Consider the following 24,071-nt stretch of genomic DNA (forward strand, 5'->3'; position numbering starts at 1 on the left):
CTTTAAGTGAGGTTGAAATGACTTGTTCCCTTGAGAATACCGCAATCTCATCAACAGCTGTGGCTGATAAGCACTCTCCTCAAACTATAAATAAGACTCCCTTATTAAAATACTTTTCAAATTATTTTTTAAAAATTACTTCCATCAGAAAGGTTACAAACATTTTATGGTCTTTGGAGGTTTCAATAAAGGTAGGCCTGTTGCCCTAACTAGTGAATTTGCTTATTTGTCTCTGTATTGATCAATTTCCTCTAGCGGGCCATAAAAGTGTTCTAGAGAGAGACCCTTTACCTAACCACTTGAACAGCCTGCACCTTCCCCCTTCTGCAGTATTCCTCATACATTCCCAGCTGTCCTTGGAACTGACTGAGTGCCTTATTTTGCAAATACTGAAAGATGTATGTCAACAACAAATTAAACTTTAATGTAAGATTGTGGTTGTTTAACAGAGAGGGTTAAACTCTGGAAATGAAGTACAGAGAGCAATCACTACATTGATTTTATTTTAAGCCACAGCAAGCAGACAGAAGATGGTATTTGTCATTTGGATAGGGGATATTAGGGAGATGAGAAAGTTCACACAACATTTTTTAGGACCTGTTCTCATTTGTGGTCCTTCTGTTGGTAGCCTTGGTCTCATCTGCACACTGCTTATTTCTCAAATTTCCTACCACTGCTAGCATTGGTGTGGACAAGAATTTGGCAGCCACCATCACTTTAAGCATGACGATACATAGACCTGCTCTGAGCAGTTAAGCAAGCATGGTACTTAAAAATGACAGCTACCTGCTACTGTATGTACATGTAGTGGTCTCAAGGTTGCTACCACCCCCAGAGCTGAACCAGTACAGTGGGAACTTTGGTGATTAAGGGCTAGTATAAACATCCAATAAACTGATGAAAAAACAGCAGCTAAAATGCACACTATGTATCCTTTTGGTATGCTTTATAAATTCACCACCAATGAAAGCTCATCATAGACTTCTTAGATAAAACCACTAGCTGTCCTGATGACTAGGCTTTAGCTAGGCCCAGGTCTCACTGCTGCAAGAGTTCTTAACTGGATTGGGAAACAAAAGTTGCAGTAATCTAAAGCCCATAGATACTTGGCCAGGCACACAGTTTGTTGAAAACATGGTTTAAAATCAGTACAGGGTAATTTGTTTGAAAGATAATATGAGGCTTTTAGTTAGGACACTGATTTTTAGAGAGATTTTGGGAAATATTATAGCCTGGATTGACATTAATTATAATTAGTACAGTCTAGGGAGAGGGAAACAAACACCCTACTAAATTAATCCCTACTTTTGACCTGGTATTTAGGTGCCCCATCTTATAGTTTGAAAGCTTTTTATGGCAAAGATTTATTTATTGTGTAGTGTCGGCACAAAGTGAAAAAGGAAGCACATATCTTAAAGTACTGTATTCTTTAATATTACTTAAACATAGATAGCCCCAGGGTTTAAAAAAAAAAGTAATGAATTTGCTTAAACTGGCAAAAAACCCCAGTCATAGGCGTCTCCCTGCCCCCATCTTATAGCCATGCTGAAGAACACCAGACTAATTAGGATTGTGTTTATTTACCACCATGTCGCTGACTCCACAGTCACAGAAATATTGGCAAGAAGAACAGGAGTACTTGTGGCACCTTAGAGACTAACAAATTTATTAGAGCATAAGCTTTCGTGGGCTACAGCCCACTTCATCGGATGCACAGAATAGAACATATAGTAAGAAGATATATACACACATACCAAGAAGGTGGAAGTTGCCATACAAACTGTAAGAGGCGAATAAATTAAGGTGAGCTATTATCAGCAGGAGAAAAAAAAAAAACTTGTGATAATCAAGATGGCCCATTTAGACAGTTGACAAGACGGTGTGAGGATACTCAACATGGGGAAATAGATTCAATATGTGTAATGACCCAGCCACACTCAGTCTCTATTCAAACCCAAGTTAATGCTATCTAGTTTGCATATATTGAGACTGAGAGTGGCTGGGTCATTGTCAACTGTCTAAATGGGCCATCTTGATCATCACTACAAAATTTTTTTTTCCTCCTGCTGATAATAGCTCATCTTAATTAATTAGCCTCTTACAGTTTGTATGGCAACTTCCACCTTCTCTGTATGTGTGTACATATCTTCTTACTATGTGTTCTATTCTATACATCCGATGAAGTGGGCTGTAGCCCACGAAAGCTTATGCTCTAATAAATTTGTTAGTGTCTAAGGTGCCACAAGTACTCCTATTCTTTCTGCGGATACAGACTAACATGGCTGCTGAACAGAAATATTGATCATTCTGGCTTCTTTGGAAGGAAAGAGTGGCAGTCTAGTTAACTATCTGGAATTTAGAGTTCAGCGTTTTATTACAAAGTCAATTTAAATCAGATTCCTCCATCAACTATTGCTTCCCCAGTCTGTTTTGGGCATCTTATACTCCTTCCTATGTTGATTTTACTTTTGTGGCAGCCAGTTTTATTTCCCATTCGTTGGGTACTTTGAACAGTCATTCATTTGCTACTTGAGTAGCAGAGAACTATTTTATATGAAGCATTTTCTTCATGAGGGTCTGCTTTGGGAGGGAATGTATTCAAATCATTAGAGACAGGAACAGGCACACTTCATGGCTCAAGTTTTAAAGGACAGCCATTTGTGCCATGACCATTGGGCTTTGTTAGTGTCACTAAGATGAGAAAATTAATAAAAACGATATGGGGGGGGGCTTCTCAGAGAACTTCCAGATCAAGTGTGCAAGCAAGCAAGCATTTAATTTCAAACTCAGGATATTACAGCAAGAAAATGAGGGGAAAATAAGAAGATTCTACAATCAAAAAACAGTTAATTCCAGAAAAGGACAGAGTCCAGCTCATTCTGGTATAACTGTATAGGGCTGCCAGGGACTAAGTAAAAGCTTATTAAACCAGTTCCAATTTGAAGTCACTATCATAAAGAATAATTTTTACAATAACACAGGCACTTGTCTAACACCTTAAAGGAAATGAAGCAGCTTAAAGCTAGCTTCTCCCTCCTGTGTTACCATTACAGAAAATGCAAGTTCTTTTGAAGGAGCAAATTTGGTAAGTTCATCTAGATATACCAGACAGTATAGCCTTGAAAAAACAGCACTTATTTTTTAAAAGTTGGTAGTTTATATAGGGGGATTTAGTACAAAGACTAGTCTACATACAGTGTATTAGTTTCTAAACAAACTGAAGTAGCATATAGTCAGTGCAGTACAATCCCCTCGTATATATGCTGTAACTACAGTACTTATTGGCATTATGGTATTTTTACTGAAACAAGCTATAGACACAAGTGCCCTTTAGATGGTTACAGTATAACTGTACGCACAGTAGGGGGTTACAGTGCATTGTCTATCAGTTTCTGAACAGATGGAGTTAAAGTGCTGCCAAAACCCAAAACCAAGATTGTTTAGACAAATCCTAAGCACGTATTTTGAGTGGCTTCTGTAACCAGTTAGTTAGCGAAAGAGATCTGATCGCTCGGAAACACTGTAACTGGAGGCCTAATCCTTCAGTCCTTACTGAGGCAAGACTTTCATTACCTTCATTAAGGGTTGCACCACCAGGTCCTATAACATGCAGAAAGTCAGTTCAGGAAATGAGTAACTGTTCATTATTTGAACTAGGTTGATGCTAAAGGCTACGTAACCGATATCAGTAAGTTAGTACTGTGACATCAATAAGCCGTTCAAGAAAACATCCCAATCACGGCTTAAGTAAAAGGTGGCTCACTTTAATAAACAAACATTGGTCACTATTTAACAAGACATTCTAAAAAAGTAATCACATAATTTGTTTGATAGTAATTTACAAGTGGATGGTATACATTAAGATACAGAGGTAGAAGTTCACTTTTACAATGTTTCACTAATACACAAATTACCAAATTCAAGGCACAAAATTGTTTGCTTTACAAAAAATACCGTAAAAACGTCATTTGCTGTTCTACAATGCAAATACAACTTTAAAAAAAAAGTCTTTACACCGTTCCATATTCCACATGTAAAGTTGCATCAAGCATTATTTTCTTTTTCTTTTGTTAATAGTTGGCACAAAACCAGGACTTACATAAACAATTTGTATCTCTGCTGGAATTGCTTTGTATTTTAGGCAAGAGCCCAGCTACAGAAATTTAATACAACTTCCTCGGAGGGTGTGGTGATGGGGGTTCAGCGGGGCTGATGGAAGCAAGATTAAGAAGGAAGAAAAAAAATGGAGTCTACTAGGGCAGGAGTCTGCCATTCAGAGTGATGGACAGAACACAGAGCATATTTCAAGTCAAATGACTTGAAAGAGTTAGATGGCTTAAACCACAGACTTCATTTCTCAGGAAAAAGAAAATGAGATGCCCAATACAGCTTTGCTCTGAAAATATTCCAAAGACATCTATTTGCCTTTGGAGATTTACAAATTCCTTTTTAAACACAGGTTTCAGAGTAGCAGCCGTGTTAGTCTGTATTCGCAAAAAGAAAAGGAGTACTAGTGGCACCTTAGAGACTAAGGAATTTATTTGAGCATGAGCTTTCGTGAGCTACAGTGAGCTGTGGCCGATGAAGTGAGCTTATGCTCAAATAAATTGGTTAGTCTCTAAGTACTCCTTTTTTTTTCTTTTAAACACAGAAGGCATGCAGTCACTACGTAAGAGAATTACACCACAGGTCAGCCCTGGGTCCTTTACAGCTTGGGTTAACATGTGGAAAGACGCATTATAATCAGTCCTTGAATTTGCTAAAAAGGTCACGCGTAGGAGTAGTTTAAATTACATGATTTTGTTTTAATACATAGAGAAAGAAAAAGCAATTTCTGAAACACTGCATCTTCTAGTTGTAGACAGCTTTAAACATTGGCAGTCTGAGGAAAAGATCTCGCACAGTGCATCTCTACAAAAAGTAGTATAACTAGCTTTACTGTACATACAGTAATAGTCTAAAGAACAATGGTGGCAGCTACATTTTAAATTCACTTTACCTATCACATTTTCCAAGTACTCAATAGTCAGTTTATTTACAGCATGTAAAAAAAAAAAAAAACCACAAAAAACATTGATTTTTAAGTTCAATACACAGGTTTAAGATCCAAGAGAATGCCACTGTAAAATGTTGACATTTGCATCAGCTAGATGCAAGTGCACTTCAAAATTCAGTCATGTAACATTTTTGATCATATTCAGCTACAAAGGCCAGTCCGTACAAAACAGTATTAAATTCCATTTTTTGCTTCATTGTTGTTTGTAGCCTGTTTTCTCTGAGCAATGAAAGGGTACATACACTTGTCAGCTCCCAAGAACCGGTACATGCACACAACTGCTTCAAAGGGCAGGATGCTGAAGAAAAGGGGAGAGGTTATAAATCTGTTATATGGCAGTGGAATGAAACTTACGGTGTACCATGATCACTTTTATGGAGACATAGTTTAGCCATTTCTGGGCTACCTAAGGGGCAACACATTTATGTTTCTCATTTCACTAGGATATTTATGGAGAATAAAAATACAAGTCCGCTCAAACTACATAGATAGCCTCTTTCTTTTGTCTCCTACTCATTTCTAAGCCTTTAGCATGGAACCCTTACACCCTCTTCATGACCTGGCCCATGCTGCCTCTGTCACCTTGTTGTTTAAAAACAAAAGGTCTGCTAAAATCTAAACCTCCCCACAAAGCAGCATTAGCAAAATAGGCCACTGTACATTTAAGAGACACAAAACTCCCAAACAACTGTAGAGATAAAGATGTGCAGTAACTCCATAGCTTAACCACTTACTGTCTGTGGCAACGCATATCCCCATCTTTTGGGCCCAATTATCCCTCCCATAGAAGGTACCCCAAAATAAGAAGGAGTAAGGTTCCCCTCAGTCTTCTCCAAGGAAATTCCAATGGGGAAAGCAGGCTTTCCACACTCCTCCCTCCACTCATACATATTTGTATTACCATAGCAACCAGAAGCCCTAGTCATGCACTAGGTGCCAAGTAAGATGTTGGGAGCTGAATGGCTGCTGGATTGGGACCAATGAGGCACACAGCAGGATCTGAGCTGTTAGAATTCAACTCCTCCACTGCTGGAGCATTGGGAGGTAGATGCTGATGCAGGTTCTGTGGCTACTGGTAGCACTGCTTGTGCAGTAACACTGGAAAGAGGCCTTTGATCTAACTGCTGCTGCCTGGGGCATGGATTGCCCAGAAGCTGCTGGGAGGGCCTTTGATCTCCCTGTTAGAAAGCTGGAGTGCTGAATGGGAGACCACAGGAAGGGCCTTTGATCTGGCTGCTGATGCTGCATGGAGCACTGTCTGTGCAAAGAGCATCGAGGCAGCCTCTGAAGAAGCCACTGAGCATGCTGCTGCTCCAGCCAGTTCTAAAGGAGTTGCCGACAAAGCTTGTTGCCAGAAGAGGCACAGACTCCCTCCCAAGAAGGGCTGACATGATGCTGAGGAACAAAAACACCTCCTGGACTCTTGGGTGTGCCTGTCAACCATGACTGGGAGCTGCTGCGTTATGAATGGAGCAGAACCCTCAAACTCCTAGGTCCAAATTCCTCACAAGAAGGCAATAAGAAAAGGTTGAAACAAAGAGACTTTGCCAAGTTTTAAACGCTCTTCCTATGTGCTGCACACTGCAGAATAAATATCTAGGAATAGATCATCTGTTGAGCTGCCAAAAAGCAGCATGAATGGAGTGTTGCTCAAGAGGGTGGAATCCAGTCAGCTCCTTATGAGCAATTTGTCTGGTTCTGCCTCTAATATTGAGAGGAAATCCCAATGCTGGAATAGCGAGCTTAGCTACAGAGAACAGAGTCCCCACCACTTTTTAAAAAAAAAACAAACAAACATTAAAACAAAAAAAACCACTCAACTGAGTGGGGAGAAAGGAAGGTTTCTGTTCCCCTGCCTTTTCAGAATGAATAGTTGGTTCTACTTACAGATTTCCCCCTCTCCCACAATCTGTGTAGATCCCAGGGAATCTGCAGGAGGCTAGGGCCTCCGCACTGACTCTGGGGCTTGGCTGCTACAGATTCTTCTGCTGGCAACTACCTCAGGATCCACCCATAAATGGGGTTCTACAGCGTGGAAGACGGCTGTAGGGAAATTAGTGGAGCCTCAGGCTTTTCTGGAAAAGGGAACGGGGAAAAATAAACATCCCCTGGCCATGCCACTCATCCTGTAAGTCCCCAGATCCATGGAGCTCATGTTGTGGAAAGTGATCTTGTGAGCCAAGGGAGAGATCTGTGCACAGAACTCCAGGGAAACAGGCCTCTGACTAAGCTTTTTGGATTTAAAGCTGTACATCTGTCTGAAGTGCTTAGTAGCTAGTATTTCACAAGTTACCTTTTCATGAAGGTTACCATGTACATCAAGCGAGGCGTGCAAATCATAGGCTGATCTGTAAGGATAGCTCTCATAGCCTGCTTTACACAGTAGTCTGGTTTCAGAGGTGGGAGGAAAGGCTCAATTTCTTTTCTGAAAGATTTCATTTTTAAAACAGGTTAACCAAAGTAGATAGATGAGTTTTGGTAAAATCTGTTTACTTCATTAATTATTAAAGCAGAGTCTGTCTACTTCTAGAGTTTATTAGATCACTTGTTTAGAGTATTTAAAAACTAATTCTTTAATACTCAAGTAGCAGCAACTTTCCAATGATTTTGTATTAATATTTTAGCTTTGTTTATAAGATTATCGATGGTCTTTCTAATTAGATTTAAGCTACACACAATACATATAATTTGATAACATGTTGTTCTATTAAGTGCCATTTTAATTCAATATCAAGAACCTTATTAAATTTTAGTGCAGCTGGTGTATGAAAGATTGCTTCAGGTAAAGACAATGTCAATATTTTGCTGGCCTAGATCCCTGCCAGGACTACTGTTAGAAAATGAATTCAAGAGATTAACACCATTTACTGTCGCTAAAATAATGGATATTTGTATAGCACTACAACCCGGGATGTCAGAGTGCTTTAAAAAAAAAAAAAAAAGGCAAGTGTCATAATTCTTACTTCAAAAACAAAAGCTAAACTTGAGGGAAGCAATTCAACTTGCCCAGGATCACACAGCAAATCAGCTATTGCCATATCGACCCATTGCACATAATACCTTTAATCACTAGAATTTTATTGGTATTGGAATAAATGTATTTTGAGTAACATCTTACATCAGGCATAATATAGGATATGGAGAAAAAAATACAAAAGTAATTATACAACTGAAACATTTCTCTACACATGACTAGCAAGATATTCCCCAAGCCAGTAGTCAGTCACTGAACATATGCTGCACCAGCACCTACCCTGAAGTGCACGTGTCCCATCTCACACCCATCTTTACTGCCTCACGCTGAGAGGAGTTACATGAATAAAGGTACTGCTGGTGTCATTTCAACTGTTTTTCCTTTCCTATTAATTGCAATCCCAAACCTCTGTGTTTTTGTTGGGTTTTTTAAAATAAAAAGTGCTCAGAATTAGAAGATTAAGACTAGAATTCCAGTGGTGTGGAGGGCAGGAGGAAGAGAGAAAGAATATGCAGTTGGTCTACTCACCTGATTCTGCATCCTCTGAACATTCCTGTATCTACAAGGTAAGGGCAGACCAGGGTTGTTTTAATGCCATCTTTGTCAGCAGCCTTCAATTCATGGCTCAAAGATTCATGGAAACCCACAGCTCCAAATTTGCTGGCACAATAATCCTGTGTAGGCAATGAATTAAGAAGAAAGAAGACTATCACAAGGAAGAGTAGAACAGATTGAATGGGCCTATCCTTTTATCCTTTCAATCAAAATTAAAGGTGATGATGTAACAAAGAGTAAACAGTATTAAAAGGAAAGGCATATTTGATGTGGTGCTATGTAGATCTATTTTCAAAGCGGCAACACGATGAAAGATGTGCATTGAATACACAGCCACATCAGCCCAAGTGTCATGTTACATTTAGGGCAGTTAACAGAAGAACTCCATGAAAGCAGACGAACTTGAGTTAAATATCAAGGAGAAGCCCTTTGAAGTGTATTTAAATGGCCTTATTCAGCAAACTATACGGATAAGGCAGTTTGTTTAAAATAAAAGTTAGAACAAGAGACTAGAGACACAGTAGCGAGTAATACTACTTTTAGAGTCAAGTTCTGAGAGTACCTAGTCCAGGAGCCAGAAACTCCCTATTTTTAACTCTGGCTTTAATGTGTCTCTTAAGTTGCTATGGAGCCTTGGGCAAGCTACTTACTTTTCCCTCAGTTTCTCAACTGTAATATGGATATAGCTTTCCTATCTCAGAAGTGTATGTGAATTGAAGTCCAAGAGTTACCTAGTACATAGCTGCAATTCTAAAGTTTCTATTAGGATCATCCAGTAGAGAAATACTTGAGTGCTGATCAGTTCAAGCAAGCATACTCCCTTGGCCATATGGGTCCACTGGAAACACTAAGACGGGGTGGTACGAAGTCTTGAGAGCTATACCCAATTTAATTTTTATTCAGTGGTGCAAGTAGAAATCATTTCTTACTGGTACACTGCACTCCTGGGAGGGACACAAAAGGGGGAAGGGCACGTGACCTCCCCATGTGACTCTTCTCTGCCCTGTCCCCACCCTGGGGCCCTTGTGCTCTCCCTGTCCCCTCCCCATGATCCACATCCATCCCATGTTACTGGGGGGTCCCTGTCCTCCTCCTACTGTGCCGGAGACTTCTGCTGTACAGACCTCTAGGCAGGACGACTCAGGAGATGCAGTTGCTTGGAAAGGCTGGGGGCGGATTCCTCCTGTATCTTACTAGTACAGTATACTGGACCGTTCAACCATACTTGCATCACTGGTTTTATTTCTATTCAGGGACTTCAGCAAGTCACAGGTATTAACCGGGCCAGCCCTAGAAAAGCTTGTAGAACACTAGAGTGTTTCCGGTGTTTTTCCAGTAACATGGATAAATTTTCAGTGACTAACTATTTGCAATGGATTGTAATGGCACAGGGTTAGCTCATGCTTGCTGCTTTCCAGTCCCTTGGCTTCCAACACAACTGCAGTACACAGAAGTCTTATTGCCTATTCTGATGCACCAACAAGTTATGCAAAAAGGCCAAGATTCAGAACTGACTAGTGGTTTTGGGTGCCCAATTTGGCATACCTTAAAGGGGTCAGTGTTCAGCACTTTCTGAAATATTAGGCCCCTTTAAGATGTCTCAGAGTAGGCACCCAAAAAAGTCACTAGTCACTTCTGAAAATCTTGGCCTAAAAGCTTCAAGAGTAGCGTTAAGACACTTATGCTTAACCCTCGTCCACATTCGCAGGGTAGTGTTGTACTCAATACGCATATATGTTGTGATAACGCACAAACTATTGGCCATCCATCTATGATGTTTTAGGACATTGCATTTGCTGATTGATAATGCACTGCATTGACAGTTGGTTGCTGCATTCAGTCACTCTAAGGAAGGTACTCCAGAGATATGTGAAAACTGCATATAGGCTCACACTGAACAAGACTCCTACTAGTTCTTTCAATTTGCTAGTTAAATAAAGTGGTGTTTTTTTTGTTTTTGTTTTTTTCAACTCAGACAATAAAGAATTCTTCTTGGTTTCTGAATGCATTTGGTAAAACTGAAGTGGGCAAAAATTAAAGTCAATGTAATTTTTTTCTCCACATAGGATGAAAGTTAGGTTTGACAAAATTCAATGTTGACTGTTTTGATAATTTCCACGGATAATATTGAGATTTGTTTTAAAGCATTTTTTGTGAGTTTCATGGATTTAAATTTTCACAGTTGCAGGAAATTGGGTGGCAGCAGTCAGACAAATTATATAATGACAGTAAATGCTGAGCTGCAAAAAAGTTAAAGCTGTATAACTGTTAAAACAAACTGTCAACATCATATGTCAAAATACACAATGTAAATTTCTTTTAAATACACGAATAATTTCTCAAACAATGCTTTTCTTACTTTGCCTATTTGTAAATTTTGGTAAATATCGATAGAGATATCTTTTCATCAGTTTGTGTACAGTGAAATTGACATTTACTGACAAATCTAATCTTTCAAACCTACTTACGCTACATTGTTGACAACAGGAGAAGGCATTTATCATTTGTGATAAAGCAACATGTAATCTTTATTACACAGTTAAACAAACCTCCACTCCTGCAGTACTGAACAATCCCAGGGAACTCGCCACTGTCACAATGTGTCCATGATTCATTTCCAGCATCTTGGGAAGGAATGCTTTAGTGGTCTATAACATGAAAGAGAGAGAGAAAAAAAAGAGTGCACGCAAGTCTATTACTGTAAGAATAAAGAGTTAGTCATTCCAAAGCTCTATTCCAGTTCAGTATCAAAGGCAAGATGGTTACACATAGAATCATAGAATATCAGGGTTGGAAGGGACCCCCTGAAGGTCATCTAGTCCAACCCCCTGCTCGAAGCAGGACCAATTCCCAGTTAAATCATCCCAGCCAGGGCTTTGTCAAGCCTGACCTTAAAATCCTCTAAGGAAGGAGATTCTACCACCTCCCTAGGTAACGCATTCCAGTGTTTCACCACCCTCCTAGTGAAAAAGTTTTTCCTAATATCCAATCTAAACCTCCCCCACTGCAACTTGAGACCATTACTCCTCGTTCTGTCATCTGCTACCATTGAGAACAGTCTAGAGCTATCCTCTTTGGAACCCCCTTTTAGGTAGTTGAAAGCAGCTATAAAATCCCCCCTCATTCTTCTCTTCTGCAGACTAAACAATCCCAGCTCCCTCAGCCTCTCCTCATAAGTCATGTGTTCTAGACCCCTAATCATTTTTGTTGCCCTTCGCTGGACTCTCTCCAATTTATCCACATCTTTCTTGTAGTGTGGGGCCCAAAACTGGACAGAGTACTCCAGATGAGGCCTCACCAATGTCGAATAGAGGGGAACGATCACGTCCCTCGATCTGCTCGCTATGCCCCTACTTATACATCCCAAAATGCCATTGGCCTTCTTGGCAACAAGGGCACACTGCTGACTCATATCCAGCTTCTCGTCCACTGTCACCCCTAGGTCCTTTTCCGCAGAACTGCTGCCTAGCCATTCGGTCCCTAGTCTGTAGCGGTGCATTGGGTTCTTCCGTCCTAAGTGCAGGACCCTGCACTTATCCTTATTGAACCTCATCAGATTTCTTTTGGCCCAATCCTCCAATTTGTCTAGGTCCTTCTGTATCCTATCCCTCCCCTCCAGCGTATCTACCACTCCTCCCAGTTTAGTATCATCCGCAAATATGCTGAGAGTGCAATCTACGCCATCCTCCAGATCATTTATGAAGATATTGAACATAACCGGCCCCAGGACCGACCCCTGGGGCACTCCACTTGACACCGACTGCCAACTAGACATGGAGCCATTGATCACTACCCGTTGAGCCCGACAATCTAGCCAGCTTTCTACCCACCTTATAGTGCATTCATCCAGTCCATACTTCCTTAACTTGCTGACAAGAATACTGTGGGAGACCGTGTCAAAAGCTTTGCTAAAGTCAAGAAACAATACATCCACTGCTTTCCCTTCATCCACAGAACCAGTAATCTCGCTCCTCTAAGTGCTTCAGGATTGATTCTTTGAGGACCTGCTCCATGATTTTTCCAGGGACTGAGGTGAGGCTGACTGGCCTGTAGTTCCCAGGATCCTCCTTCTTCCCTTTTTTAAAGATTGGCACTACATTAGCCTTTTTCCAGTCATCCGGGACTTCCCCCGTTCGCCACGAGTTTTCAAAGATAATGGCCAATGGCTCTGCAATCACAGCCGCCAATTCCTTCAGCACTCTCGGATGCAACTCGTCCGGCCCCATGGACTTGTGCACGTCCAGCTTTTCTAAATAGTCCCTAACCACCTCTATCTCCACAGAGGGCTGGCCATCTCTTCCCCATTTTGTGATGCCCAGCGCAGCAGTCTGGGAGCTGACCTTGTTAGTGAAGACAGAGGCAAAAAAAGCATTGAGTACATTAGCTTTTTCCACATCCTCTGTCACTAGGTTGCCTCCCTCATTCAGTAAGGGGCCCACACTTTCCTTGGCTTTCTTCTTGTTGCCAACATACGTGAAGAAACCCTTCTTGTTACTCTTGACATCGCTCGCTAGCTGCGGCTCCAGGTGCGATTTGGCCCTCCTGATTTCATTCCTACATGTCCGAGCAATATTTTTATACTCTTCCCTGGTCATATGTCCAACCTTCCACTTCTTGTAAGCTTCTTTTTTATGTTTAAGATCCGCTAGGATTTCACCATTAAGCCAAGCTGGTCGCCTGCCATATTTACTATTCTTTCGACTCATCGGGATGGTTTGTCCCTGTAACCTCAACAGGGATTCCTTGAAATACAGCCAGCTCTCCTGGACTCCTTTCCCCTTCATGTTAGTCCCCCAGGGGATCCTGGCCATCCGTTCCCTGAGGGAGTCGAAGTCTGCTTTCCTGAAGTCCAGGGTCCGTATCCTGCTGCTTACCTTTCTTCCCTGCGTCAGGATCCTGAACTCAACCAACTCATGGTCACTGCTTCCCAGATTCCCATCCACTTTTGCTTCCCCCATTAATTCTACCCGGTTTGTGAGCAGCAGGTCAAGAAAAGTGCCCCCCCCCCAGTTGGCTCCTCTAGCACTTGTGCCAGGAAATTGTCCCCTACGCTTTCCAAAAACTTCCTGGATTGTCTATGCACTGCTGTATTGCTCTCGCAGCAGGTGCCAGGAAATTGTCCCCTACGCTTTCCAAAAACTTCCTGGATTGTCTATGCACTGCTGTATTGCTCTCGCAGCAGATATCAGGAAAATTAAAGTCACCCATGATTTTGAACTTCTGAGTTTTTCCAAAATTAATGCCAACAGAAAAACTATACTATGTTCTTCACATCAGACTATGGGGCATAGAGGATTATAGCCTGAGAAATCCTAAGGTTAAAGGATCAGCTCAACTCAGACATGTTTATTTTTCTACAAGCTACCCAGGGTGGGGGGTGTGTGTGCGGGGGGAGACTGACTTCCATTTTAGGGTCAAACTATTTTATGAAAAGGAAAGGAAAGTGTTTAATTACACCATGGCTGTGTTAAGACTAATGAAAAGTTACCAGTTGAAGTTGCCTGTTGGCCAGGTCTTTTTTAAATCGGGAGGTTCTTGTGATTATCATCTGATTTACTCATTATCTTCTTGAGCATTTTACAAGAGCAGAAAACCTTGCCTCTAGTATTTTGGTTATATTACCTTCCACATATAAACTAAACTACCTATCTGTTAATCTCAACTACTCATCTCATGGTTACTGGCATGGTTATAATTAATGATATGTCTATAAGCTTTGTTATAATTAATGATAAGTCTTACAATAATAACATATGTATGAGAGTTTCAAAATTCAGCAGTAAAACTTCACTTAAACTAGAAGCTTTGCATGTTTGATTTTTGCCCACTTCAATTTTACCAAAGGTTATTGCACTTATGCTATTCAATCTTATAGCATTAAGAGATCTGATTTAACATGAGAAGTCAAGGGATTCAGACTCTGGGCTGAATCTCCTATTATGCCCAGAAGCTAATGTAAACTCTGTACATGCTAAAAGATTTAACTACCCAATAATTGTATTGCAATTAGTCACACATTTCTAATCTGAGAAGAAAGAAGAATAAAAATTTAAAGTCTAATCCCAAGCAATTAAATTGCTTTATCAATGAAATAGCAAGATGTCCAATAGCAGTTACAAAAAACCCCAAAAACAGACTACTGATACAATATTTTAATAAAAATGCTATCACAGTTATGATTTACATTAAGTTCTAGCACAATAGCCTGGATCAAAGTGTTCTTAAACTACAGCAACCTCAGGTAGTTTTAAGAACAGAGGAAGTTATTACTTTTAGAAGCACATTTCTGGTTAATAACCAGGTCCCATGAAAATCATACCAATAATTCTTGGCCTCAACACCAAATACCTCTAGCAGGGCCATTATTCTAATCATTCAGGGTCATTATTCTAATCAAGTCAATACCACTGAGGACTGTTTCAAAATTTCTTTAGTCTTCCCCAAAAACAAAAACTTCCAGCATAAAACTTAGATCCAGGCTCAAAGCACATAAGAGCCCCAATAAGTATTTGCTACTTAATTGATGTCAGCTGCATACTTTATTGAAGTATAAAACTACAGCTGGATCCATCTAATTCCATTCTTACGCTATCTGCATTTTCTAATCAGATGTCAGGACAGTTTTGCTTCAACAATTTTCACATGTTCTTGTACTACATTTTTGCCTGCAGGTGTTAAATGACTAATCCAAACCCAACTCCACACAAAAGAACATTTTCAGCGAACAGCTGGCAAGTGATAGAAGATTACACAGCCCTGATTCCTTGCCTCTTCTGTTGATTACCATATATCTTTTAGATTCTGTTTCAGCCATATAATTAATTTTTTCCCCAGAAAGTCTGAAGTGAGCTCCCTCTTGTTTATTCCTCCCCTCATGGCAGGCCACGGTAAACCTCTTATAGAGTTTGAAACAAGAGTTCAGTTCACTTGCCAGACTAATCTGTGCCAGGCACACAGAGTTCCAACTTCTCTTCCCGTGCTGCATGGCAACAGAACCACTTGTTCTACGGCACCATGGTCTGAAGTGTAACAGGCTTCACTCTGAGGGTACAGTTGTTTTAATGTGCGTTCCAGCCTCTTACACTACTAAGTTATCAGAAGAGGTGTCCTACAAATCATTCTCTTACAATATTGAAGTGGATGGGAACTGGGAGAAACACACCAGAGGTTTGAAACAATTTATATTGTATCAACTGGCTAGAGGCCCAATACAATAGGCTGAAAGCAATGCCATAGCTACATGTTGCTGTTGCTTCCACCACAAAGCTCTACTTTTATATCTCAATCCTGAGCTGAAAGTCTTCAGCTCAGGATTAAGGCCCAAGATTACAATAAATTAGAGATACAAGGTGGGTGAGGTAATATCTTGCATGGGACCAACTTCTGCTACAACTAAACTGCATACAGTAAAAACAGATGCAATAGGTGAGCGAATACAGTTCAGAGTCATCTAAACAGTTGGCTTAGGCAGTTTGTATGTTTTGAGATGTCATATGCTGTCATATCCCTGTTGTACATTTTAACTGGTATAGTGTTCCCTTTTAAAAGATGAGCCCAACTGCTTGTGTGGATAGTGATAACTGCTACCATTGGGCTACAGGCATCCTATGTTGACTTCTCATTTCCATTAAACCTTCCTCTTAAGTTGTTTCAGAGGGCAGAATTTACCCCCGCTGCATGCTGAGTTTATTTCTTCCAAATACCTGCAGATGCCTTTTGATCTCTGCACCGAGGCCCAGTGCTTCCACAAATCCTAGTCTCCACTCCCTTCCTTATGAGAGGCCTGCTCCCATATGGTTCCCACGGGGAGCTGGCCCGAACGCCTCCCCCACAAGGGCTTTATAGCTGGTTCCACCATCAGCTTCTATTCAGAAGTCTAGACGGTCATTCTGAAATGACCTGGACAGACTGCTCCCATCTCATGTTCCTACAGAACTGCAGAGCCTCACTATGCAGAGTGAAAGCAGAACTATTGGTATATGGTGGAAGGGTTGGTGAAGAAAAGAGCATTCACTTTGGAACCAGCATGCTTCTGCCTTTTGGGGGACTTTTTCTGGCTTTTTTTTTTGGGAGCCCACCATGCAATGTAGTGAAAGGGTGTATATGATCTATCAAACGATACACAAATCTTCTACTTCACCCAAGACTCAGTGATGTGGCTCCTCCAATGGACTCGCTGTTAAACATGATGTTTCACAACGTTTAACAAATGAGTGTAACAATCAGGGTGTATCCATAAGTAATGTTAGAGTTTGAAATATATATATCTCCCCCTCTCCTTCTCCTCAATACAGAGTGTCCGGTTCACCAGTATATATTCAAGGAAAGTAACTAACAATTAGACATCTAAAAAACAGCTCTAAAAGCCCATTCTTATGTTACATTCCTTCAAAATCAGAGAATATAGATTTTTTGCTGCATATCCTCAAGGTCAAATTTGGCCTATCTTGGACCAAGAGGAAATAGAGAATACCTTGCTAACAATCCTCATTAAACCAGTTTCTGTTGGTGAGACACAAGCTTTCGAATTTACACAGAGCTCTTCCTCAGGTCTGGGAAACATACTGAAGAGCTCTGCAGAAGCTTGAAAGGTTGTCTCTCACCAACAGAAGTTGATCCAATTAAAAAAAAATTCTCAACCACCTTGTCTTTAATATCCTGGGACCAACACCACCACCACCACTGCAATCCTCATTACAGACAGTTGGAGATGCGCCTCCACTTGTTCAGCTAGAGACCAAGCATCTCCACCAGTAGACCTGAAGTCATATTAAATAGGGAGAGCTAGTCTCTTAAAAGAGCAGGTCCCAGACCACTTAGGGCCTTATAAGTCAAAAGTAACACCACCCTGAAGCTACTTGACAACACATGCAAATCCTACAACACCAAGGTTATACCCTCATACTAAAATAGTCTGTTCAACAAGATGGCACCTGTACCGTGCCTTAGAGTCAGTTTTTGAATGTATTTGAAAGATAGTACACTACAATAGTTTATCAAAATGAAGGCACAGATGTCACTTGTGAAGTTGGCATCCTGAAGTAAGCCGCCAGGCACAGATGAAAGAGAAAGGCTTCTCAGACATTGCCACGTCCTGATCTGCAGCAGCTGGGTATCTACCTAGTTAAAAACATGCATCATGAGTGGTGGACACTTGGCTTATTGGAGGGACACAAATGTCTAGAATCAGTGTATTTGTCACAGGATAGGCTCTTACAGGCCTACCCATTGGTCCTTCCAGCCTCTCTCTCTATATATAGGAAAAAAATCCCCAAGTTAGGTTATTCCCTCCTGGGCCATGAATAGTCCCCAAATAAGAAAGACCTTACTGAGCTTCTGGCCCAATCTACATCTGTGATCAGTGCAGCCTCTTCCATGCTCTGGTCCCCAGTTTCCTATTCCTGTTGGTTATCTAAAGCAGCTAGACCTGGTTTCCAGCTGAGCTACAGCTGCCTTAACCTCACAGATCCTTAGTCTTTTCCTGCCTAGTCCCTGAATCCTAAATGCAACACAAGGGACTGATTGTTATGTGCCTCTTGGGTGGCCCTGGTGCCTGAAAGTTGGGAGACCTAGATGGACAGTATAGCCCACACCAGTCAAAGTGGTACATGCAAGCTCTCCACAAAATATTAAGCTACAGGAGACTTGCAGTATTGCCAACCTAAAGCATTCAAAAGTCACGAGTCAAGTCCCGCAAAAAAACCTCATGAGATTGGCTCAAGTCATGAGATTTTAATAAATAGATCTCAGGCTTAATTGCATTCTGCTTTCTGAGCGTCCCCTGCTCCCACTTTTTCCCTTTGCAGCCAGGATGGGTAGAAATGTAGCTTTAAAATTTTTTTATATATATATATATATATATATACATATATACACACACACACATATATACACACACATGCACATATATACACACCATTCTCTTATATTCATGTGACTCAGAGCTGGTGCTCTTAATAAAATCGACACCAAATATGAGACTTGCCAATGCTAAATATGAATCCACTGATTATTACAGAACAGTGGGTGGAATGAAGTTAAGCATGATATGGTAGGTCAGAGCAGGCATGCTGGGATAGTGATTATGAAAAATAAACTTTAGTTATGATTTTGGTCAGTCTAACTAGCCATGGTTATACAGAGAGAGTTAGAAAGAATCTAACTTTCTAGACTGTAGAATAGTTCACCAAGGAAGCTGATGAAAGACCCATTTGAAATGCAATGGATGACGAACAACCCAGCACTAGCAGGGGGATTGACTAAACAGCTCTTTTCCAAACTAAAAACTCTAATTTTTATGAAAAGAAACGGGAGTACTTGTGGCACCTTAGAGACATTTGCTCCAACCTCTCAGACAGAGACAAACACTTACAAGATCTCTATCAAGCATTCTTACAACTATACTACCGACCTGCTGAAGTGAAGGAACAGATTGACAGAGCCAGAAGAGTACCCAGAAGTCACCTACTACAGGACAGGCCCAACGAAGAAAATAACAGAACGCCACTAGCCATCACCTTCAGTCCCCAACTAAAACCTCTCCAACGCATCATCAAGGATCTACAACCTATCTTGAAGGACGACCCATCATTCTCACAGATCTTGGGAGATAGGCCAGTCCTTGCTTACAGACAGCCCCCCAACTTGAAGCAAATACTCACCAGCAACCACACACCACACAACAGAACCACTAACCTAGGAACCTATCCTTGCAACAAAGCCCGTTGCCAGCTGTGTCCACATATCTATTCAGGGGACACCATCATAGGGCCTAATCACATCAGCCACACTATCAGAGGCTCGTTCACCTGCACATCTACCAATGTGATATATGCCATCATGTGCCAGCAATGCCCCTCTGCCATGTACATTTGTCAAACTGGACAGTCTCTACGTAAAAGAATAAATGGACGCAAATCAGATGTCAAGAATTAGAACATTCAAAAACTTCAATCTCTCTGGTCACTCGATTACAGACCTAAAAGTTGCAATTCTTCTACAAAAAAAAAAACTTCAAAAACAGACTCCAACGAGAGACTGCTGAATTGGAATTAATTTGCAAACTGGATATAATTAACTTAGGCTTGAATAGAGAGACTGGGAGTGGATGGCTCATTACACAAAGAATGTATTTTCCCTTGTTTATTTCCCCCCCACACCACACTGTTCCTCAGACATTCTTGTCAGGTGCTGGAAATGGCCCACCTTGATTATCACTACAAAAGGTTTTTGCCCCCACCCCCACTCTCCTGCTGGTAACAGCTCACCTTAAGTGATCACTCTCATTGCAGTGTGTATGGTAACACCCATTGTTTCATGTTCACTATGTATATAAATCTCCCCACTGTATTTTCCACTGAATGCATCCGATGAAGTGAGCTGTAGCTCACGAAAGCTTATGCTCAAATAAATTGGTTAGTCTCTAAGGTGCCACAAGTACTGCTTTTCTTTTTGCGAATACAGACTAACACGGTTGCTACTCTGTAACCTCTAATTTTTTACGGATTCTTTAAATCAATTCCTTGCTCTCCAAGCAGCTTCTCAGAGCTTCTGAATACATCACCGAAAGAGCATCGATGAGCCCTACAAGCGAAAAAATCAATGCTTGTTTCCTGTGCACACAGCTTTAATGACTTATTAGAAAAATGTGTGAAACTGAACAAGCATTTACATGTCATTTCATAGCTTCAGTAATCTGTTCTCAATCTTTTGGTTTACGGCAAATTAACTTCTAACAGTCTAGCACTTCTTTCCTCCCCTTCCCCAAATTCTTTAGTTTCATTCTTGGTGCTCTTAATGAAACAAAACTCAAAAGATTGTGCAACACAAAGAGCAGTGCAGCTGCAGTGTCAAAACAAATTAGTCTAAAGTACAACAAATGAGAATATGAAGAAATACCGTGTTTGGGAAAGTCTGATTTTTTAATTAAATTTTGGATTAATTATGTTTTGAAATAGTAAGTTAAGCATCACAAAATGTTAGCATCCACAGTCCTGAACTTGTATACAGCTAAGTGCAAAGGGCTCATGAAAATGGGAAGAGGTGAATGCCTCCCCATGTACACAAAACTGTCTTGATTTCATCAAAAAGGAGCAAGAAAGCCTGTACCAGCTCAGATTTCAGAGTAACAGCCGTGTTAGTCTGTATTCGCAAAAAGAAAAGGAGTACTTGTGGCACCTTAGAGACTAACCAATTTATTAGAGCATAAGCTTTCGTGAGCTACAGCTCACTTCATCAGATGCATATCGTGGAAACTGCAGCAGACTTTATATATACACACAGAGAATATGAAACAATACCTCCTCCCACCCCACTCTCCTGCTGGTAATAGCTTATCTAAAGTGATCATCAGGTGGGCCATTTCCAGCACAAATCCAGGTTTTCTCACCCTCCACCCCCCCACACAAATTCACTCTCCTGCTGGTGATAGCCCATCCAAAGTGACAACTCTTTACACAATGTGCATGACAATCAAGTTGGGCTATTTCCTGCACAAATCCAGGTTCTCTCACAACCCCCCACCCCCATACACACACAAACTCACTCTCCTGCTGGTAATAGCTCATCCAAACTGACCACTCTTCAAGTGTACCAGCTCAGCAAATATAAATTTAGGGAAGGGGCTTTACAATACAGTGGAAGTTTTCATAACTTCTGACTCTTCATTTACGTGCCTAACAGCCCCTTTGCACCACTCTGGCAGCACAAAGGAGCTGGTTAAACTGGCTTTACAGCTATGCAGGAATTCCCCCTATTGTGACACAACAGTTACATACTACTACCCTCCTTACAGCCCCCTCATATAAGGAGAATGGTTAGAGGAAAGGAGCATGATTATGCTTTTTACTCTTGAGTCTTGTCCACATAGGGAAGTTTACCGGTATTACTATAGCTGTGTAATCATATTGTTATAGTTATATCAGTATAGTAATGCCAGTAAATTTACCCATGTGGACAAACACTAGCTATTCTCAGCTGCCAAAATAGCCCACTGAACAGCAGTGTACATTAAAATAGCCTCCATTTGGCTCCATCCTCAGCTGAAGCCCTTTCCTTTGAATCAAAGTTCTGTGTTAAGCAGTTCAGCCAGACCTGAGAATTGAAAATAGTTGAAGACAGATCATAGAATCATAGAATATCAGGGTTGGAAGGGACCCCAGAAGGTCATCTAGTCCAACCCCCTGCTCAAAGCAGGACCAATTCCCAGTTAAATCATCCCAGCCAGGGCTTTGTCAAGCCTGACCTTAAAAACCTCTAAGGAAGGAGATTCTACCACCTCCCTAGGTAACGCATTCCAGTGTTTCACCACCCTCCTAGTGAAAAAGTTTTTCCTAATATCCAATCTAAACCTCCCCCACTGCAACTTGAGACCATTACTCCTCGTTCTGTCATCTGCTACCATTGAGAACAGTCTAGAGCCATCCTCTTTGGAACCCCCTTTCAGGTAGTTGAAAGCAGCTATCAAATCCCCCCTCATTCTTCTCTTCTGCAGGCTAAACAATCCCAGCTCCCTCAGCCTCTCCTCATAACTCATGTGTTCCAGTCCCCTAATCATTTTTGTTGCCCTTCGCTGGACTCTCTCCAATTTATCCACATCCTTCTTGAAGTGTGGGGCCCAAAACTGGACACAGTACTCCAGATGAGGCCTCACCAATGTCGAATAGAGGGGGACGATCACGTCCCTCGATCTGCTCGCTATGCCCCTACTTATACATCCCAAAATGCCATTGGCCTTCTTGGCAACAAGGGCACACTGCTGACTCATATCCAGCTTCTCGTCCACTGTCACCCCTAGGTCCTTTTCTGCAGAACTGCTGCCTAGCCATTCGGTCCCTAGTCTGTAGCTGTGCATTGGGTTCTTCCGTCCTAAGTGCAGGACCCTGCACTTATCCTTATTGAACCTCATCAGATTCCTTTTGGCCCAATCTTCCAATTGGTCTAGGTCCTTCTGTATCCTATCCCTCCCCTCCAGCGTATCTACCACTCCTCCCAGTTTAGTATCATCCGCAAATTTGCTGAGAGTGCAATCCACACCATCCTCCAGATCATTTATGAAGGTATTGAATAAAACCGGCCCCAGGACCGACCCTTGGGGCACTCCACTTGATACCGGCTGCCAACTAGACATGGAGCCATTGATCACTACCCGTTGAGCCCAACAATTTAGCCAGCTTTCTACCCACCTTATAGTGCATTCATCCAGCCCATACTTCCTTAACTTGCTGACAAGAATACTATGGGAGACCGTGTCAAAAGCTTTGCTAAAGTCAAGAAACAATACATCCACTGCTTTCCCTTCATCCACAGAACCAGTAATCTCATCATAAAAGGCGATTAGATTAGTCAGGCATGACTTCCCTTGGTGAATCCATGCTGGCTGTTCCTGATCACTTTCCTCTCATGCAAGTGCTTCAGGATTGATTCTTTGAGGACCTGCTCCATGATTTTTCCAGGGACTGAGGTGAGGCTGACTGGCCTGTAGTTCCCAGGATCTTCCTTCTTCCCTTTTTTAAAGATTGGCACTACATTAGCCTTTTTCCAGTCATCCGGGACTTCCCCGGTTCGCCACGAGTTTTCAAAGATAACGGCCAATGGCTCTGCAATCACAGCCGCCAATTCCTTCAGCACTCTCGGATGCAACTCGTCCGGCCCCATGGACTTGTGCACGTCCAGCTTTTCTAAATAGTCCCTAACCGCCTCTATCTCCACAGAGGGCTGGCCATCTCTTCTGCATTTTGTGATGCCCAGCGCAGCAGTCTGGGAGCTGACCTTGTTAGTGAAAACAGAGGCAAAAAAAAGCATTGAGTACATTAGCTTTTTCCACATCCTCTGTCACTAGGTTGCCTCCCTCATTCAGTAAGGGGCCCACACATTCCTTGGCTTTCTTCTTGTTGCCAACATACCTGAAGAAACCCTTCTTGTTACTCTTGACATCTCTGGCTAGCTGCAGCTCCAGGTGCGATTTGGCCCTCCTGATAACATTCCTACATGCCCGAGCAATATTTTTATACTCTTCCCTGGTCATATGTCCAACCTTCCACTTCTTGTAAGCTTCTTTTTTATGTTTAAGATCTGATTTAGAAATTTCCACCAAGCCTGCAGCCATAGGGAACCTCACCTCAGTAAGGACCAGATGATGTGTTAGCTACTCCTGTTCAAATGCCACATGGTGCAGAGTAAAAGTTGCTTCTTGTAGACTGAACTCTGGAATGAGTAACCAAAGATCCTGGAGGAATGGGGCACATCAGAGGTTCTAGCCTCCTCAGGCAGAACAGGAAACCATCGCCTTAACTCCCTTTACAAACAACCACCTCTAGACATACTTCCTACGCATAGCCATTCAACAGAACTACTACATGCCCCAACTCCCCGCACAGCTATCCACGGAGGGTGGAGAGAGACAATGTATCTTTAGCCTAGCAGCAGTAGTACCCAACTGAGGAGACGCAGCCTGCAGCTCTGTATTACACATTCGTTTATGGAATA

At 41.6% G+C, this 24,071-nt stretch overlaps 1 protein-coding gene across 2 annotated transcripts in view; it reads right to left on the minus strand.

Moving 5' to 3' along the window:
• Positions 1-4,784: 4,784 nt before the first annotated feature.
• The window catches only part of RDH10 (retinol dehydrogenase 10), a 42,875-nt gene continuing 23,588 nt past the window's right edge, over positions 4,785-24,071 (minus strand). For both annotated transcript variants that reach the window (XM_084620731.1, XM_084620730.1), the window contains exons 3-6: positions 11,135-11,233; positions 8,559-8,704; positions 7,350-7,481; positions 4,785-5,354 (exon numbers count right to left, since the gene is read on the minus strand). In XM_084620731.1, the coding sequence (XP_084476857.1) occupies positions 5,231-5,354; positions 7,350-7,481; positions 8,559-8,704; positions 11,135-11,233 (501 nt within the window). In that variant the 3' untranslated portion in view covers positions 4,785-5,230. The remainder of the gene's footprint in view (positions 5,355-7,349; positions 7,482-8,558; positions 8,705-11,134; positions 11,234-24,071) is intronic.

Source organism: Lepidochelys olivacea (assembly GCF_965140295.1).
Source record: "Lepidochelys olivacea isolate rLepOli2 genome assembly, chromosome: 2".
NCBI lineage: Eukaryota > Metazoa > Chordata > Testudines > Cheloniidae > Lepidochelys > Lepidochelys olivacea.